This window comes from Acanthisitta chloris, unplaced genomic scaffold (genome assembly GCF_000695815.1).
Source record: "Acanthisitta chloris isolate BGI_N310 unplaced genomic scaffold, ASM69581v1 scaffold15031, whole genome shotgun sequence".
Classification (NCBI taxonomy): domain Eukaryota; kingdom Metazoa; phylum Chordata; class Aves; order Passeriformes; family Acanthisittidae; genus Acanthisitta; species Acanthisitta chloris.
In genome coordinates this window covers 1-20,927 of record NW_008654461.1, presented here as the reverse complement: position 1 = coordinate 20,927, position 20,927 = coordinate 1, and the positions used below count along the sequence as shown (strand labels likewise).

Here is a 20,927-nt window from a genome sequence, read left to right as displayed (position 1 = left end):
TGTAAGGATAGGAGTGACTTGGTTTTTTGAATTTATGCTGTTGTATAAGGTTAGAAAGCCTCCAAGGTCCTTCTCTGTCTTAGGTGGAGAAAATTTCCATTGCATTCCCTGCATCTGACACATCTTTTCAGTAGTATTAAAGGAATATGGCTTGCTTTATTTTTAGAAATGTGATCACTGTGCATTCATGGTCAATATTACTACAGCGTGATGTTGGTAAACTTTTTCCTATGACAACAGGATCACAAACACTTGAGAAACCAGAATAGTGTTTTTGTTTGTGATATGGGATAAAAAGCAGGCATTACAGGCACATCTAAGTTTCTAATAATTGTTGAATTTAAATAAGTCTTGTTTTCCATTCCAGTGGGTTTGACGTTATTACTGAGAATCAATCAGAATCCCTTCTCGGAACTGTTGTCCCAAGAAGGATGCAGGAAAAATGTAAACTAGGTAGAATACTGGAAGAAGATCATCTAACATCTAGATATTACTAATGCTTAAGATTTTAGTTGCTCTTAACTAACTACTGTGCATTTGTATTTTTTATGAAGAAGTACAAAAGAAGTAGAAGAGTATTAAATTGTAAGTTAGATTGAAATTGGAGTGGTTACAGTAAAATGTTGTGGTCTGGGATACATTGATATGTTAACTATCATATTTAGCTTTTGGAGAAAACAGTAGTTTTGATTTGGAACATGGGATTTCTTTTTCTTAGTGACTGAGGTACAGTGTTATAGCTTGGAAGATAGGCTGTTGAATGGAAATTTAAGGAAGGCTTGTAAGTGGAATGCAGAAGGCAAATAAATGAGTGCGGACATAGATACCTTATTTTTAATATTACAGAGAGAAAATGGCACAAAATGGTCTTGCTTATGTAACTTACAGTGAGAATATGGATAGCTTACTTGTTTTGCCATTTTGTCTTTCAGTTGACTTTAAGCCTCATGCCAGCATGGACACGGTCCATCACATGTTACTCTTTGGATGTAATGAACCGTCTTCTAATGAAAAATACTGGTAAGAGCAGCAATTTGCTTTTGTTATTACCCATCTTTTTTTGTGTGTTGATTGGTTCCACATAAACCTTTTCCAGTGTCAACAATTTCTTGGAAAAGTAGGAAAATTTGGAATGAAGAAGAAATGTATAACAATCTAGTCTTTCCACACTTAAAGTGTTTATTTTTTTAACTAACTTCTCTATAAGGTGGAAAAAAATGTTTTTCTGATTCTTCATGACTAATTGAGTGTCTGCAAGGAGGGGGCGGGAGCTATGGTGAGCATGGTACCATTGGATACCAAGACATCTAAACTTCATGTATAGTTGGCTGCATTTGTATGTGCGAAATATTGTATCAGGTGTCCAGAATGAAACTGTGTGAAGGATAAGCTGAAGATTCTCTTTATCAAGTGGTTTTGTAGTTTACTTGTCCTTCAAAATGCCTAAGCAGTGAGGGCATAGGGAAACTCACAATGCCAATAAAACAAGTGGGGGGGCTGAAGTGGAGAGAATATGAAGATGGGTGGAAATTAGCTGTCTGTCCAGAAATATTGCAAGTTTACTCCATGTTTTCACAAGAGAGCAGATGAGGTATTTTTGCTGATGCTGCAAAGGTTATATGACTTATCCTGAACTGTAGAACAATTTAATATACATTTTCTGATAGAATCGTGTAATCAAAATTAATTTTTAAGTATTTACCAGAAAGGTAGCTAGACCTGTATTTTAGAACTATCAGTATAGTAGTATAAATTTTTTTTAGAAAAATTAGCATTTTGAGGCATCTGTGCATGTTTTGTGCCAGTGATTTGATTAATATTTTAAACATGCAACAAACCTACATCAAAAGTTTTTTCTCCTTTTACCTATTAGCCAACAGTTTTAGTATTGAAAATGTTGTAATTTTGTCTTGAAAGAAAAGCAGATGCTTAAAAAGGTCAGACCAAAGTAAAATGGAAAGCACAGAATTTCTATTAATTTCTATTTCTGCGGACAGCTCTTCTATGTTCTTTTCATTGTATCGTATATGTTAGAATATACTTCTTGAATAATGTGAGTACTTCTTGGGCATAAACTGAAAAATACATCAATTAAAACTGTTTCCATTGTGGCCTTTTAAAAGCAGTTTATCTTGAGTGTCCTGTTTCAAACTGAGTGGATTATACTTGTAGATTATTTGGTTTCGTATGTCCGGAAGTAGTTTTATTACAGTCTTGAAATAATTTGTACATGATAGAACTATATTGTTACAGATTGATCAAGTAATTGAGTTGAAGTTAGATGTTCTGAAGAATGTAGATGAAATGTTTAGCTCCTGAACTTTCACATGTGAAGAGATGCATCAAAAGCCAAAAGACAATGTTCTTAGAAGCTGAATCAGGTGCAAATCTCCATTTTGAGACTAGGGTTCAAGTAGTTTGAGCTCCCATACTGTATGTTCACTCTTCCTGAAGAAGGATGATTGCCCAGAAGAAAACTTGTCAGTGACAGTCTGTGCAGCTGCTTTAGTTCTTGATTGCTGTACTTATCCGCTGCCTGTCAAATGATGCAATACTTAGCTGTAAGTAAGTATGGTATGGCTTGGCTGGATGCCAGGTTTGCACCAAGATGCTCAGTACCTTCCCTCCACAGCTGTTTCCCCCCAAGCTGTTCTATCCCTCCCATCCACAGCAAGACAAGGAGGAGGGAGAAAAGAACTTGTGAGTAAACATAAAGAGAGTTTAGTAAAGCAAAAACAAAGGCTGTGTGCAATAGCAGAGGAAACAAAGTATTTTAGTCTCTTCTTCCCATCACCAATTGGTGCTGGCCACTTCCCAGGAGGCAATGCTTCAGACAAGTAGTGGTTGCTCTGGAAGACAAGTGTTGTAAATAACAAATGCCCCCCACTTCTTCCTCCTTTCTCCTAGCTTTTATTGTTGAGCAGACATATAGTTTAGAGTATCCCTTGGGAGAGGCCGTAGCCAGGACAGCCGACCCAAACTGACCAAAGATATTGCCCACCCCCAGCCTACTGGTGAGGGGGAATGTTGGAGGAACTCCACCATAGCACGACCCAATACATCAGTGATATATTTAATTCTGATATTTCCAAATTTTCATATGCAGGTTTTGATTAAATCTTGCTCTTCTTTTTGTGTGTGGTTTCTCAGGTGTGTTTGCTTTGCCTTCTCAAAATAGAAGCTCTTCAGTGTCCTACCATTTCACATTCCTGTTTATACAACAGTTTGCAGCTTTTCATCTTGCTCTCTGCATGGTATCTGCAAGGCTAGAAAGACAGTCATGTGTGTTCTGCATAAAACAAACTTTAGACATCTACATTTATGCCTTTGACACACTTGCATAAGCTTGCAGAGATGCCTGGTTGCTATGTATCCATATGTGTGTATAATTAATGTAGTATGTTTTTGTATGTGTGTGTAAACATATGCATATTTCTGTAAATGTCTAGGTTGTAAATATGTTCATTTAAACATTGAGATATGTGGAAACTGTTGTACATTTTGCTAAGTCATTGCATTATAGTATATATAATTTAAAAGCAAGTATTTTCCTATTCATTCAAGTTTCCTAGAGGCTTCTAACCTAATTTCGTAAAAGTAATTCTGAGGAGTATGTCTTATTTCTCTTTTTAAATTTTTTTTTTTTTATTTGTTGTTCCTTTTATTTCCCACAGACTAGTTAGTGATGACTTCACTTGGTCTTCCATCTGCTAGGTGAAAGAATGTTTGAGCATACCACTGTAAGATTTGTTTGGCAAGGATCCTTCCCTTTCCTTTTACATGATCAACATTTTTACAGTCAGGTTTTATTCAATTTAGGCATGCCATATAGATGTTTTCTTTATCATAGTTTCTTCATCAAAGTTCTGGGCAGTGTTAATTACACAGTTTGTAAACAGTTGTAAGAACATTAAAACATGTCAAGTCAAGAGCTACTTCTCATACCTTTAGGATGTGGACTAGTTGTATTATGGAAAATGGGCCTTTAGGAGTGTTCAGAATGCAAGGAGAAAATTAATTTCCCTGAGGTGTGAAATTTCTTTCAGGCCAATTTTGAGTGGGGAGGAATGGGAGAGAGGAAGAAGCAGCATCCACATAACTGTATTGGGATTAGCGGCCCTCTAGACACAGCAGTGCTGAGCCAAAATCTGTGATGCCTACCTGGCCTGCTGCCTTTTGTGATGATTTGATGTTATTCATGCAAATGTCCCTGGCCATCTGAAAGGCTGTCAACCAGCATGGGACCTGTGCTGGCTCTGACATTCACTGCAACATCGTAGAATCTTTATCTGAACAAATGTGTACGCAGGTGTTTCTCCATTCTTGAAATACCCAGGCATTTCCACAGAAAAAAGTAGTCTCACAGGGTTCATAGTGCCAGGTGTTGCCTTGTACACCAAAAAAATGGTATAGCTGCTTCTGTTTCTTGATAATAACTGCCCTAAAAACAGTTCAGCCACTATGACAAGAAGGTTTGTCTGAGCTCATGAACTGTGCTGAAATTGAAGTAACATGCCTAAACTGATAGATCAGAAGTTCAGTCTCTCCGTAAATAATCAAGAATATGCTTGAATGATTTAAAAGAAAATGCTGAATTATTCAGAACTTGTGAATCTCCTGGCAAGACAGGTCTTGTGCAACGTCAAACCTAACAGTGAAATGAACTCCCATGAATGACCTTATTCATAGACATAGCCTTTATTTTGAGATCAGGCAGGACAACTTTACGTAGTTATCTAATCTAAACAAATGTATAAGTACAGATCATTGATCACCACCCATTATTTCCTCTGTCAGACTTGCTGTTTCTCTTGAAGGGAGGGGATGATTTTGGAAGCTTTTGACATCAGTAGTTCAGTGGAGGTTGTAAAAGATGTCAAGACTGGTTCAGTGAAGTACTTGTATTTCACTGCATAGGGGACCATGGGGACAATAGAAAGAATTATATTCTGAGTGTAGTTTCTTACCATTGTCACTGCCCCAGAATATTCTGCAACATTCAGCTCAAGAGCTAAAAAGGAGAACTCTTCTTACTCAATCACCTCAATTACCCTTTTTTATAAGTCTTGGTTAGAGTCAATGGTAGACTATAATAGAGAAAGAAATAAAATAAGTTCTTTGTTATCCTAAACAAAATAAATATGCTGAAAGGATAACCAAATACTGGTCTTGCTGACATAGTGAAATATTTTACTTTCAGTCTAGGAAATCAGTCAAAACCCCAGTGCCATAAAAGAAAACAGCTTCTGAGCTTACCCAGGATTGAGAAGAATGCCTTTGGTTTTATTGCAAACCCTCTTAGACTTCCCAAAGATCCAAGAAGCAGTCAGTAAGCTCTATTTTTGTGCCATCCCCTGCCTCTCTCACCCACAAATTTTGATCACAGTCAAAATCAGTTGTTAGTACATTACCGTATAATATGCAGTTACAGCCCATTTTTATGATATTCTGTGTTACTCATTCTGTTTGGAATGTCGTTTTTTGTATGTGAAGAAGCCATGAATTTCAACAATGTGCTACATTCTTTTATTTCTTTGTAAATTAATACTTTTTACTAGGTCCCTGCTTTTAAATCTGTCCATCAGTTATATTACGTCTTCTTTGTAATGTCCTTTAGGCTGTTTTTTTTCTGAAAACTTGATGTTTGAATAACAGTATTGATGGTTAAATGAAAGGATTGACCATGTTTTAAACAGTACAAAAGAGCAGTGCCTGTATTTCATCTTTCCCCTCTGCAGTCTACCCCCTCCATCAGCTCAGGGGGAACGTTTGAGACAGCCCATGCCTGTCTTCTAAAAATGCTGTGATATAAACAAAAGTTGGCTGGCCTGGAGTGTGGTGGTGAAGCTGCAACTGCACTTGTAGTTTCTGCTGGTGTTCCTCCTGACAATATTTTCAACACATTTCCAAACTGCAGCTCAATACCTGGTTAGATCCCTGAAGTCTTTTGTGCATTTTTATGTCGTAGCAGTGCCAAGCCGCATAGTTTTCAGCTGCAGCTGTATCAGTCAAAACTTATCCTGAAAGAAGCTTTGCTTGTCCACTGGGGCATGTCTGAAGGGGGAGATGACCAAACGCTAGTTGCAAAGGTCTAGAAATACATGTTATGAACATAATTAATGAAAAGGAAGAAGTGGAATGTTGCCTTTTCTCTCGATCATCTGATGATTACGGCAATGCATATATACGGCAATATATAGCAGCTAAGTTGCAGCAAGGCTCTCTGGGATCACAGAAATGCATGATGTCCTGTTGAAGGGGTTTAACATATATGGTGGAAGAGCTGGTTATCCCTGAGAGGTGCCTGGAAAGCATCATTGTCATTTGCACATATGACTCAGGTGTCCTCAAACATTACTGAGCCTGCATCCATTGAACGTCCCAGTCTTTTATGCTTTTATACTCTTACTCACACAGTGTGGCACTCTGTTTTCCCCAGAATTTCACGTGACTGAAACCTTGCTTTATGTGTACAAGCATTTTCCCAGGACTCATTTTACCAGCTGCAATAAACAGAAAAGGGGCTGTACCATTTTTGGTTTGGAATGAAACATTGGCATTAATATCAACCTACATCGCACCTGGCTTGCATCTGTTGATATACTCTGAATACCCTGAAATTCAGGGTGAGGTTTTCTAAAATTCATACCTATGTAAGCTGCACCTGTGGAATGACTGTCTGACATTCTGTGCTCAGGGCTGTGGTGCTTTGCCACCGAAGAAGGTACAAATACACCCTCTAAATAAACCCTTTCCCTAATAGAGCGTCAAGAGGGAGCAGCATCTTTTAGGTGGATGTTTGGAAAGCTCCTTAAGGTCCCTTGTTTGATTATCCATTTGTATCGTCATGTAGCCTACACCCACATACAACAGTCACCACCTTGTTGGATGTGGTCCAGGTACATTGTGCTGCCTATACGACTGTGTCTAACTGACCTTTTACAGATTTGGTAGTGTCCATGTCCTAGGTCTACTAGTTCCTGCAGGTTCAAGGTATCTCGAATTTATCAGTCTTTGGGAGTCTTTCATTCTTAGTGTCAGCTGTGAGGTGTAGCTGCAGAGGCTAGGGACAGCTCTATTTCTCACTTATTGTAAGTATTTGTGACTTGTTTGTGGTCCGTAGCTCGACAAACTCTTTTTTTTTCTATTTCTTTTTCCTTGGGCTTTTGTTTTGGCTTTTTTGGATTGGTTTGTTTTTTGGATTTTTTTTCAGTTTATTGTTTTGTGTGTGATTTTTTCTGTTTAACAAGAAATAGCGCAGTGAAATAAAAAATAAGTTAAATCAGTGAACTTGCATTAAGTACAGGGAGGAATATGGGTGCCTCCTACCTGTGGGGTCATATACAGCTTCCTGCCACTTTTTTTGTCAGCAATTTTGAAATTAATTTTAAATAACCAATATTAACTTACAGCTTTGATGTCTTCTGGGTTTTTTTCTGCTTTGCATTAGAGTCCTGTCCCTCTGTGTAAATGTGTCAGCCATTGTAATTCTGTAGCACTTGAGCTAATAGTGCCAGAAATTTTCATGTTGTTCATTCTCACAGAAGTTTCCTTCATTGTTTTGATTACTGGCTACAAGGCTGACAGGGCCTATCAGAACTGTTTATGATTTTGACCCTCTTTGTATAACACTGTCTTAAGGCAGAGGGAGGGGAATAAAAGCAGATGGAGCATTTATGGATATCCGTGATTAAAATAACTGCATTTAATCAACAACATTCAAAAATGTCTTCATAGAACTTCAAATTAGTGGTTTTGTGTGTACTTTCCTGCTGTTTTCTGATTTCAAAATTTAAAAAATAATGTTACCTTTTCTTTCCTCATATTTATAGGGACTGTGATGAAGGAACATGCAAAGATAAATCTAACATTTTGTATGCTTGGGCAAGAAATGCTCCACCCACCAGGCTACCCAAAGGTATTGTCCCTTTAATATGGAGTTCTTGTGTACAGGGGCAAGGGAAAAAAGAGAATGTAGAAGTAAGCATTTGGCATCTCTGGAAGCCTCCTATATTATTTTTATTATGTTTGGCTGGTGGAAACTGTATAAACATCAGCCTCATAAGCTACAAAATTTATTATGCTAGCTAATATACTTGGGGTTTGTTTTGTCATCCTGTTTGCTATAACATTATGGATTTCTGTAGAGGGAAAAAGGCTAAGGGAGAGACAACTGTCGTAACATAATGTTTATTTTTATATAGTATTAAACTTGCATTTGCTTCTGTATGTTACAGGAAGGGTACTATTTATACATCTTCCAGTAGCACACAAACTAAATTAAAATACTTTTGCGTGTTCAGGAAAGCACAAACGTGTTTAGTCTAAACATTGATTTTTTTTTTCCCCTGTGCTTATACTTGACAATTTTATCTCTATTTTAATAATCCATTTACACACTTATCAACATGAATTTGGTTCTCTGAATGTTCCCAGTTAAAAAAATTGTTACCTGGAGGATTCTATGGAATCTTTACTGTTAAAACTCAACTAGTAATAATTTTCTAAGCTGTCCAAAAATCCAGGGTTTGTGGGGAGTATTCATAATGATGCCTCATTTGTGCACCAAGAGGGTGAAATCCCATTTATAAATAGGCTTTCCCAACTACTGTAGGATTCTGTGTCCAGATAGTAAGAAATTGCTTTCTCTGCTTCTTTTGAAAAGTGTTCATGCTAGTATTGGCTTAGAGAATTGGTGATATTTTGCAATTTCATTATTTCAGATTTCTCCATTGTCTTTTGTGTCTGTGCTTGCTTCTGTCAACAAGTAATACAGCTGCATAATTTCCTCAAAATCTTGTATAGATACAATATTAATTTACATCTCTAAATATTTTACTGCAGATCTGTTTATCTTATCATATTCAATGTGTTCTTAGTAAGTGAGTGTTTATCAGTTTTTATCATGCACAGATTGAAGGTTGTACCAAATCCTATGTGGATGACATAGCCTCGTTTTTAATTGGAATATTTTTATATAGTTGTATAGAGATATATAATCTGTATTACAATTCTTCCTTTGAGAGAATTCTCTGTTTAAAACGAATATCTATTCATTGGTAACTAAGTTATGGTCGTAGCTTCTTATTCTGTTTTGTGAAGGTGGTTGTCCTGGTTTTCAGGACACAGTTTTCTTCTCTGATGTGTCAGTGAAATTTTCTGCCCCTTCACTCTTAGCTATTACAGTGATTTCTATTTTTTATGCGATCAGTGGTAGTGAACCATCTGAAATTTTACTGTTTCTGAAAATTATGCATTTTCCATCTTTTAGGTGTTGGATTCAGAGTTGGAGGAGAAATGGGTGGCAGATATTTTGTGCTCCAGGTACACTATGGAGATATTAGTGCATTTAGAGGTATGTATTTTGGAAATTGGTTCCGTAAATTGGATCAGTTACAGCATCAAAAATATTTACATTACTTGTAGAAAGTTATTTTTCTGTTAGTGCAATTCACAAAGATCAATGGGCATATTTGTAATAAAGTTTCTTATTAACTTGACTTTATAAACTTGCTTTATCACTGTAAAAGTTTGAAGGGTGAGCACTTTTTCTTCAAAAATTGTAGAGCAAATGACTTAGAATAATTAAGGAGCACATTAATAATTTCAAGTGTAGGAAGAAACTTGGTTTTTCTATCTATAATTCAGTGTTTTCTTTAATAAAGTTGAAACAAATTGCTGTGAACACCCTTAACCTGTCACCTTACTTGAATAGATAGTGAAAAGATGATACACACTGGCTAGTCAGTCACAGTATCTGTGTTTGGAAAAAAATTTAACTCTTGGAGACAGTGTATTGGGAATTTTTAAAGATTAAACACTCATTTCAGGCATGGCAGTATGTTTATTGAGTGTGTCACAGAATGGTTGAGGTTGGAAGTGACCTTTGGAATTCATTTGGTCGATGCACCCTGTGCTCAAACATGGCCACCTACAGCCTGTTTCTCAGGGCCAGGTGGCATTATGATATCTTCAAGGGTAGAGACACCACAAGCTCTCAGGGCAACCTGTAGCGAGTACTTAGTCACCCTCACTGTGAAAAGGTGTTTGCTCATATTCAGAGGAAACCTCCTGTGTTTCACTGTGTGCCTATCGCCTGTGATCCTGTCACTGGGCACCACTGAAAAGGGCTTGGCTCCCTGTTATTTACATCCTTCTGTCTGAGCCTTGTCTTCTCCAGGCTGAAAAATCCCAGTCCTGTCAGCCATTCCTCATAGAAGAGATGCTTCAGTACCTGTGTCATCTTCATTGCCTTTTGCTGGTCTCTCTCCAGTGTATCCATGTCTCTCTTGTACTCAGGAGTCCAGAACTGGATGCAGTTCCAGGCATGGTCTCATCAACACTGAGTGGAGGGTAAGGGTCGCCTCCACTGACCTGCCAGCAATACTTCGGCAAATGCAGCCCAGGGTAGCATTTGCCTTCTCTGCAGCAAGGACACACTGCTGTCTCATGTTAATTTTGGTGTCCATGAGGATTCCCCAAGGCCTTTTCTGCCAAGCTGCTTCCCAGCTTGGTGTTCCCAGCCTGCACTGGTACCTCCCCAGGTGCAGGATTTTACACTTACTTTTGTTGTGCTTCATGAGGTTCCTATCAACCCCTTTCTCCAGACCCTGTCTAGACCCTCTGGATGGGAGCACAGCCCTCTGGTGTATCAGCCACTGCTCCCAGTCCAGTGTCATCTGCAAATTTGCTGCAGGTGCACCTGCCCCATCATCCAGGTCATTCATGAAGGTATTGAAAAGGACTGGCGTCAATGCTGACTCCTGGGCTACACTGTTAGTTACTATCGTCCAACTAGACAACCTTTCAGCAAGTGTTCAATCCACCTCACTGCTCATCCAGCCCATACACTGTGAGCTGGGATTAATGACATTTGGATTTCATTAATGCATATGGAGATACTCATGATCTGAGATTTTTTACAATTATTTATTTATTTACATTTAATATAGTACTTTGTTCTTTAAACCTGAAGTGCTTTCTTCAGACACCTTTAAGATGCATGTATGCTTACTTTTCCTATGTAAATCACATCCTGTGTGTAGTTTTTGGGTTGGAGCTCTCTGGTCATCAAGAACAAAAACCCTGTGAGTCATCGTTGTCACAAAAACTCTTGTGATACATGACTGTGTGGGATTTATATGAGAATGTGAAGATCCTTGTGGTCTAAGTGATAATGACAATGTTGGACTTGTGACAAGAAAGAGGAAGTAAGCTGAATAGTAGAAAATTAAGGGAGAAATATGCATAGCAACAAAACTCCACTTGCACACTTGGAGAAGCTATAGTGAAATAAATTATCACCTGAAATGAAAATTTAATTTTACAGCCTGAACACAGGTCCCTGCAGTAAGCTTCCTTTTAGTTTAAATCATATAGTTTAAGTGTCCTGAACTTTGATTGTGGTGTTCAGAGGTGTTCAATGTGTAATCTTCAACTGGATTTACAGGTATTTTTAAACTTCAGGAATAACCTAAAATGAGCTTTCTTGGATGAATGAGATGTCTGTTGATAACCACAGCTTGTCTGAGCATAAGAATATCTATCAACTCTTTCTAAAAAATACATTGTTTTATTTCATTAGCCAGATACTAAACTAGTTCTGCTTTCCATACCTTCTTAGCTGTAATGCAGAGCTGATAATTCATACTCAGATATGCACTTTATGCTCAGAAATCAAAATAAAGCTTAGTAGCTTGTCTAAAATAAACATATTAAAAATAAAATGAAAAAAGCAAAAATGCATTCTACAAAACAAGGGGGCATGTCCAAAGAGCCATCTTAGAGAAATAGTAATTGCTCTACTTGACTTGCTTTGCTTTTTGTATTGCAAAAGCAAAAATTATTTTGGTTTGGAGTAGTGGCTGATAGTGGATGCAGTCATGTAACAAGTAAAAAGCTGTCAGAACCTTGTCTGCCTTTTTAATATGTTCATGAGTGTTTAGAACCCAGATTCAAATTAAAGTAAATCTAGCCATCTTTAGGTCTATAAAGAGGCCCAGTCAGCTTTCAGTTTGGGATGTAGGGATATGCAATGTAGTTGTCACCTTGTTCTTTATTTATTCATCTGTGTAAGTGCCTTGAGATCTCAGTTTAAAAAAATGTGTGTTTTTTTCTAATGCCTAGAATCCCTTTTTGTCCTCCATTCATATAACAAAGACTAATGTTATTTCTAACCTGCTGTACTATTATCTTAGTCCTTTCCCACACATGTGAGAATATAATTGTTATCTTCAAGAATCGAAGTGTTTAGAAGTTGTCAATGACTTTTAACATGTTCTGTATGAAAGGTTATCACATTCTATTATTTCTATGTGTGTAACTTGCATTGTTTGAAGCAATTTGTCATTTTTGTCAGTATGCTTGGAGCAAACTTTTGGGGATTTCTTTGATTTTTGTGCAACTTTGGTTCTTTTCTCATACCTTTTCTTGTTATCTTTCTTTTCCTGCACAATGCACAATATTTGCATTCTCAGCTCCTTCTCCTAATCCCCAGTTTTTCACTGAGAAGAAATTTATTTCTCCCTGCTATCATTTCCTACAAAAATTATGTTACCCGTATCATAGATGTACTTCCTTTTGTGAGGGAGGTGTGGAGTTGTTTGCATTGGGTTAGGTTTTGGGTTTTTTGGTTGGGGAGAGTAATTAGTTTTGGCCACACAACTGGTAGATGTTTTTAAAATATCTGTTCCTTTATCAGTCTTTGAGTTGTACGTTGTCGTTTGAGTTCTAGCCTTATTTTGAATGTTGTATTCAGTGGGCATCTCTGATACTATCTTGGTGTCTTGAATAAAGTCAATTTTGCATATTCACAGATACTCATATCTAAGAGATATTATGATATCTTTTAGCAAATCAGTCATCTGTGACCTTTACGTGATATTCGTCTGTTAAAAAATTATGTGGAACCAGGATCAGCAATTGTTCGTCTCCTTTCAGTTTGGAAAGTATGTTGTGAAAATATCACTGGGGAGTCTGTGTTTGCATTTTGTTTTTCACAAATTGAATAAATGTAGAGTTTGATTCCATATGTTACTAGATTTTTAAAGAATTTTGCTGAGTTGATTTTAAATGAGTGAACAGATGGGACAGTGCTAGCACCTTGACTTTCATGAAAAAGCTAAATTGAGCTAGTTTTCTTTTATGTGTCAAGTATTAGATATCAATATTGAGTGCAACATGGTGAATTTGTCTCTTTCTTTACCAAGACTTCTAGTTTATTTTCGTACTGCATGCCTTTGCTTTTCAGATATAACTTCTACAAAGTTACTTCCCCATGGGCAGTACCTTGCTCAGAGGTTGCGCTCAGCTTTGAGGCTACTTCTTATCTTTAATGAGGCAAAGCCAATTCTGAGACTGTATGTGGAGATTCTGGTACAAATCAAAGGGTTGACTTTGAAAGAGAAGAGGTTTGGAGCATTATAAAAAGTGCCACTCTGTTGCAGTGAAAATTTTTAAGTCTTCTAGTAGCCATGTATGAGTGCTATACTGTTCCTGTGAAATGCTAGGAATAGGGCAATGAAGAAGCTGAATAAATTGTTCAAACAATGTGCTCAGTAATTTGTAATCCATATACCCAGAGTGCAAAGAAAATAGGTTTTGAAGACTGATCGTTTTTCTGAGTAAAAGTCTTGTATAATTTTAAGTATGTAAGAAGCCCTTGAATTTTCAACATCTGTGGCAGATCATCGTACATGTAATTAAAGAGTTCAGGATTGTAGATCTGGATGGACAGATTAGCAGAAAGCCTGTCAGACTTATTCTGGGTGTTTTATCAAAATCAGCTTACAGAAAGAGAGTGTTTCTCTTTAGGATAATTTGGCTTCACTTCAGGTGTGAGTATTTCATTTGGCAAACTTAGTATTTCTAGTATTTGATATATTTCTCATAGAAAACATGATGAATAGGAGTAGTGTAGGTGATTCTTTTTAACTAATTTAAGCATTTATTGGCAGTTAAACTTAGAAAGACCATTAAAGTGTTGTCTACAATGTTTAAAAATTATGTATTTTAAATCTGAAGACAGTTTAACATGCATCATTGATTTTGTTTGACATAGGTGAATAAAAACAGGGAACATTTAGTATGTATATTATGTTTGCACACAACACAAAAGGCAGTCATAAGCACAACTTCTGCTTTCATTGGAGTTGGAAACTGCATGGACAATCAGTTTTCATTTGAACCTGTTTCTCAGGTGTATAGAAATGCATTTTCCAGTCTTGCCATGTGGCAAATACTGACTAGTAACTTCTTTGTCCCAGAGCAGTGCATATTTACTGAGTAGCTGAAACAAAGAAATCAAAGTAGTTAGATAAGGTGGACTGACAGACTGCAAAAAAGATGCTAGATTTTGTTTGATTTGTGCATTGTTTAAGGATAATTTTGCTTAGGTCAGACAGTGGAGCTTGAAAAGAATTGGCACAGGGAACTGGTATGACCTCAGTGCAATCAGTGCTCTTGGGTGGAGGATTCCGTGTTTCGAGCATTCCAAGGAGCTGAGCCGTAGGGAAGGAGAAGCAAGGAAAGAGCATTTCCAGCTTACCTCTGTTGTTGTTAGAAAAATGTTTAGCTCAGTTATGGCTAAATTCAACTACAAAGAAAATTATAAAGCACGATATAAATTCCTTAGAAGTCTAGACTAATATATCCATTTTACTCTTTACACAGCACTGTAGCTCAGATACTTGTGCCAGAAGTTGATTTCTGTTTTTCTGATACTGATTTAAGATGTTTGCCTTCTGTAGGAGAAGTAGTTACTTTCCCACTATCTTCAGTTCAATTCAAAATTGCTTAATTTAGATGAACATACTACATAGAAGTTTTTCAAAGCTCTGAAAATATAAATAGTGTGAAAACACTTTACCACTGGAAAAATTAAATATATTAGAGTTGTTTCCCTCCTCCTGCTGTTATAGAAAGAGACACTATGACATAGTAAACATTAAATTTTTCAAACATGACTCATGTTTGGCTCACAACAGGTTTGATTTTATTGTTTTGAGGTAGTTTTGCATCAGTGTTCAAAAGACAGGATGGTGATGTTCTCAACTAAAATTCCAAAACTGAGGGATGCAGAACTACTGATTGCATTTTAAATTTTACTATTAGAAGTAATAATGTTCTGAGATGAAGCGAGCATTTTCCAACATCCACTGAAATTGATGTAGTGTGGACTTTCATATAATGTTAAAAAAGCCAAGTTTTGCGGCATCACCTCTATTATATGAATAGACAAAAAATTAGTCAAAAAATTTAGTTTGAAACAAGGGGCATGGAGCAAAAAATGCTTCACAAAGACCTTTGTGGCACACATAGAGGTATTGAGATTGTAAGCAAAGCTTCGTAAAGTAAAGAGTAGAGGATAAACAGTATATACATGTCTTAACTCTTCCTAAAACAATTGACAAGGAATTTAATTTCTCATTCTCTTGAATGCTTTTCTACCATTCCCTTACTATTTTCATAGTAGCTGAGTCTTTCTGACACATTTGGATTCTTGATTTGGCCATTTGGAAGAAACATTAATTATCTGTGATTGAAAAATAGTGCATGGTATGGCATGACACCTATTCAGTGCAACTAAGGTAGTAGGTAGTCTTGATGAAAGAGCTTCTGTTCTAATTTTTCTTTCCTGTATACAGTGAAGACTTTCCTTTTTTGTTATTTGTAAAGTGAAAACTGTGGTTTACTAATTCAGATTTTAAAATCCAGAAGTGTTTTTTGGGATGCACAGAGATGTAGTAACTAAGAATTCACACATGCCATGATGATGAGCATTTTAAGAACCCAGTGAAATTGTGTTAGTTACTATTTCACTTGCGTAACACGTACTAATTTATACATCTACATTGTGAACATACTGAAAACAAATTCTGGTAAGTTCTATTATCAGTGGTGGTAAAAAACAAACTGAATATTGCCCTGTAATAATGAGATGTGGTGTGAATAAAATAGATACTGTTTGAAAAACTGAACTAATACTTTTTAATCAGTAAAGTCTCCCTCCGTTGTCTCACTCTAGCTATTATCCTTTATTCTGTGCAAATGCACTGCTTTCTTCAGTTTGGAATCTAGCTATTGGTAGGAGGAAAAGCTGTCTGAAGTTCCCACTTCTCAGCGGACCAATAGCCACTCTGATCTCTTTCTTACCTGAAGTGTATACTGTTAGACGATATTATTTCAGAATTTTCTCTTAACTGGCTTTGGAGTTAGATCCGTCTTCTAACTACAGTTTTTCTTGGTACAGACATAAGAAAAAGAAACTTTCTTTAAAAAGTACAAAGGTTGAACTCCCAGATCACCAACTAAAATTGAGTAGCTCTCAAGACAATTGTATCTTTAAATTAAAATGTCAAACATATTAGATAATTATGATACAGTGCATTAACAGATTAATTAGCTATTTTTACTCGCCTTCTGAGTTATCCAGTGTTAAACAGATTCACTGTCTGTATTGAATTCTTAAATTCATTTGTTGACTTTATTACAAGGATTTCTTTCAGCTGCATTATTAATGATTAAAATCATTGCTTTATCACAAATCTTTCATTCTTCTAACATATCAAAATAAAAATTTGTTTGAAGCAAACAAATCTTTTCTGCCATTGCAAAAATTGGTACTGTTTCATCTCTCAGATGCTAGTTCATAGAGTTCTACAATTTCTGGTGCAAAAAAAGCAGTTGGTTTTTCATCTACCAAAGTTTTGATCTACATTAGCATTTTGCTACAAATGCACTACTGTGTTGTTCAGGTTTGTGCAAATTCAAGTAATGTTTCCATAGTTTGAAAGTTTTACTGTAAACAGAAAGATCAAAACTTGTTCTGTCTTATGCTATTTTTTATACAGCAAAAGAATCATATTAGTATGTAATAATTTGCACTGGTTCAGTTGCTAATATTTAAACTCTTTCACAATTTGTGCAGATAAACACAAGGACTGCTCTGGTGTAACTTTACATCTGACACATCAAAAGTGAGTATCTTTAAAAATACTTACCTATGATTATATTTTTTATCAGAACAGAAGGTACAGATTCCTTTGAAAATACATGAAATCAAAATTCTTTATATTGTGAAGTATGTACTATTTTTAAGTTATATGTCATCTGTTGACAAGAAGTTTCCTTTCTGCTATGAAATTTGACAAAGTGGTGCAATCCATTTTAAGAGCTTGATATTTAGAAATCTGGGACAAGAACTGTAATTAGAAAGATGATCATTTTGACCTATTTCACATACTTTGCAGAAAATGATTTAAAAATTGTAGCACTATGAAAATAAGGAAAGAAAGGAAAGTGCTGTCTAACGACTTCTTTCTCAGTAGACCTATTTCGGATGTAATCCAACATTTAGAAATTAGTGGTGTTAAATGGTATTGACTGTCATGTCACTTGCAGTTGGGACTTGTTTACCAGAGCTTGGATTTTGAATTGCAGGCAGCCTTTGATTGCTGGAATGTATCTTATGATGTCTGTGAACACTGTCATACCACCAGGCGAGAAAGGTGAGTCATCATTCTACAAAGCGATTATACAATCTCAACATCTGATATATTTTTACTGCTTATTGCAGAAGAAAATTTAACGGAGACTTGGTGAATTGTAGATGTACAAATTAATTAAATTATGAAAAAAACAGTTATATGTTTAAATTTGTACATTTACCAATGACCACGTCAATAAAGGCAATGTTGTAGAAAATAGTATTGTACAAAACAATAATCTGTGCCACTTTGAAGTTTCTAGGATTCCTAGGAGTATTTCTTTGATTTATTTTTGTCTTAAAACTTCACCAAAAAAGCCCTACCTATTTTCTAATTCCTCCTCTCTCCCTTAAAAAGCTATAAAATGTTTTTGACTCTTCTTCATATGCCTTTGTCAGTCTTGATATTTGTGATTCTACTAAGAGTTCAGTTTTAGTAAATTAATTTCTACCAGTAGAGAGCTACTATTTAAGAATTTTTTTTCTGATGTTCCTAGTTGGTTCAAAGATCAAAATGCTGAACAAAGCATTGTAAAAGAAAATTTCCAAACAGTTTATATTCAGAAGTGGTTTTTTATCTGAAACTCAGTTTGGATAGTCCCTATATCCTTTTAGGCTAGCATGGAATGTTCTGTTTTAAGGAAGCTGACCACTGACTTTACATTTTCCTCTGCTATACCAGAATTTTGAATTAGATAACCAAGAGCACCATTTGTCCCATTTACAGTTAGTTGACTAAATAGGGTGAGGTGGTCAAATGCTCAGCTGCCTCCAGCTGTTTAGTGAATTCACCAACTTAAAACATTTTTTAATTTGAATTGAAACTTAACATATTTTGCTCTTAAATATGAAAACATATCAAATTAATCCTCTGCTATCCGTGAAATATTTGATCAATGCAGGAATTTAATTTTTCATCTGGAGAGGTGAGGGAGAAACGGAGAAAGAATCAATTCTGTGCCTGTTGGTAACTGCTTTCTCATGTTAATTGAATTTACAATTCTTAAGTGGAGCATGAAGTTTGTTATAACAGGGAACATGCAGATACCTCTCAGAGAGGCACCAGCAGCGGGATTTTTCTGCAGCTTTTCCCTTGCTACTGTCACTCCACCTAACACAAGTACTAGCCTGTAGATACTGTACAGCACTTCTCAGCCAAGGTCTGTACCTAACTCTTAGTCTTTAAGCCTGGGCCTAGAGCTGCAAGACTTTAAATTGTGTCAGTTTATAATTATATCAGTTTATTTTAATTTTCCCCTGAGCAGCTATGTCTGTTTTAAGCATCCCTCAACATAGTCTGTACACAAATGTATTATTTTACTTTGTTAAATTACAGTACTGTACATAGGGAAAAACATTACTGGCTTTCAGCCCAATTTTATGTGTACATCATTGCAGAAAGTAATTTTCAAGTGACCTGTACTGTATTTTATTAGTTCTTTGCAGATGTCTTGAGATAGACACTGCGGACATACAAGAATATTATCTGTTATCTTTTGAAATCATCTGTTGTCCAGTGTAGGTGTACTTTTTATAAACCACACTGAATGAATTACAGTAATGTAACTTTTCTATGTTTGATAAATTGCATGTTTTTCATTGTTTTTTGCTGTCTTATTTTAACAGTGGTTAATTCAGACATTGCCTGCCATTACAAAAGATTTCCAATGCACCTTTTTGCCTACAGAGTTCATACACACAGACTAGGTAAGAGTTTTATTGAAACATAGGAATATCAAATACTTAAAAGAAAAATGCTGACATTACAATTGTTTTTTTAAGTTATGTCTTATGTTCACATGCATATTGATATCTTATAGGTAAAGTAGTGAGTGGATACAGAGTGAGAAATGGTCAGTGGACATTGATTGGTAGACAGAGCCCTCAATTACCACAGGTTAGTTTGGGGTTTTTTTTAATTCTAACTGTGGATCTTAATTATCTTTATTTTTAACTTGAGCAGCTGAATTGTAAATCATGTGCCCATAAATTTGCATTGTGGTGTTTCCACTCATACGTGTTGTTGTGCCACTGGAAGTGAATATTCTCAAGTATTACCATGATTAGATTATGATGCAAAAACCATTTCAGATGTATAGCACTGTTGTTCTCCTGTGTATGTTGACGTCAATAATATGAAACACTTTCTCTGATTGTGGTGAATCATCCTCTCTTTCAGGCATTCTACCCAGTAGAACATCCGGTAGATGTTAGCTATGATGATATCCTAGCAGCTAGATGTGTGTTCAGTGGGGAAGGCAGAACTACAGAGACACATATAGGGTAAATTTTATCTGTTTGCTCCATTTCCTAACTTTATTTTCCATGGTATTGGTTATATGTAGAAATGTTTGTTTCATGTCTTCTTTCAAGGTTATTCTAAGAAACAATTTTTGCCAGAGTGTTCTGTTTTGCTGTCTAGTCTGCATAAGATTTAACTCTACATGATGTTTATTTCTGTTACTTATGTGAATGTTCACTTTGCTGGAGTGTTCAGAACATTTCTCACATGAAAAGTATGCTGCCAAACACCTTACTCAGATCTTGGGCTGATCTGCACTTAGAGAAGGATTTGGAATATCAGTTCTAGAAAATGTTTTTTTCCATAAGGTGACATTATTGACTCTTTATAATGAAATAATAAACCCTCACAATTTCTCTGCATTATTTCAGAAAGAAAATGTATAGAAGCTTAAAAAATTCTGATATTTTGACCTATAGAAAAATATAACCTTAAAAATTGAGAATAAAACACCAGTAACCTTTTTTCTATATAAAAATATACAGGCTTTTATGAAAAACAATCAAACAGAAATGGCTAATAATCATAAATAGGAAAATCTGAACTATGTTAGTCAGTGACGCTATTTAGCTGCAGACGACAGACACAACCCTGTAAGATCAAGTTGACAAATACAGCTGTAAAAATAGATCCAATATTAATATTCTCCTGACCAGCTCTGGTTCTTCAAACCATAATTTGCTGCATATGTAGAGATATGCAGATATCCTACAGAAATCTCTCCATTCTGGGTGTATGGGCTGCAGCATCCCAGGGAAAGATTTTTAGTGCACTAGGCACTCTAAGATTGCGTGTCAGTGTGCGTTTAAGGTTTAAACACAGATGTATTGCCCTTCAGTGGGTAGTTAAAATACTGACGAGTAACAGCTGAAGCAAAATTAGTTGATTGAGAAGAAGTTTTCACACAGGTCATAACACTAAAAAATATATCTTATATGTAAAAATACATCTGAAATATATCTCAGTTTAACTTTTGACCTTTTATTCCAAGTTCAAAAAGTTTCTGCCACATTTCTGTAACTTTTGCCAAAGCAATTCCTGTCTGTTGAATAATCCTTAGTTTAAGAAAGTCTTAGGACAATTACGGTATTTTCTTACAATGTACTAGTGTGCTCTCAGTGGAGAATCTCTCTCTCTCTC

The 20,927-nt window shown here is 36.0% G+C and overlaps 1 protein-coding gene across 1 annotated transcript in view; it reads left to right on the top strand.

The window, feature by feature from the left end:
- Positions 1–19,772, top strand: part of LOC103810625 (peptidyl-glycine alpha-amidating monooxygenase-like) — a 33,933-nt gene extending 14,161 nt beyond the window's left edge. The window contains exons 4-11 of the mRNA XM_009083534.1: positions 933–1,020; positions 7,833–7,918; positions 9,272–9,355; positions 16,928–16,976; positions 17,440–17,507; positions 19,112–19,192; positions 19,306–19,382; positions 19,665–19,772. Coding sequence (XP_009081782.1) covers positions 933–1,020; positions 7,833–7,918; positions 9,272–9,355; positions 16,928–16,976; positions 17,440–17,507; positions 19,112–19,192; positions 19,306–19,382; positions 19,665–19,772 — 641 coding nt within the window. The remainder of the gene's footprint in view (positions 1–932; positions 1,021–7,832; positions 7,919–9,271; positions 9,356–16,927; positions 16,977–17,439; positions 17,508–19,111; positions 19,193–19,305; positions 19,383–19,664) is intronic.
- The last annotated feature ends 1,155 nt before the right edge of the window (positions 19,773–20,927 follow it).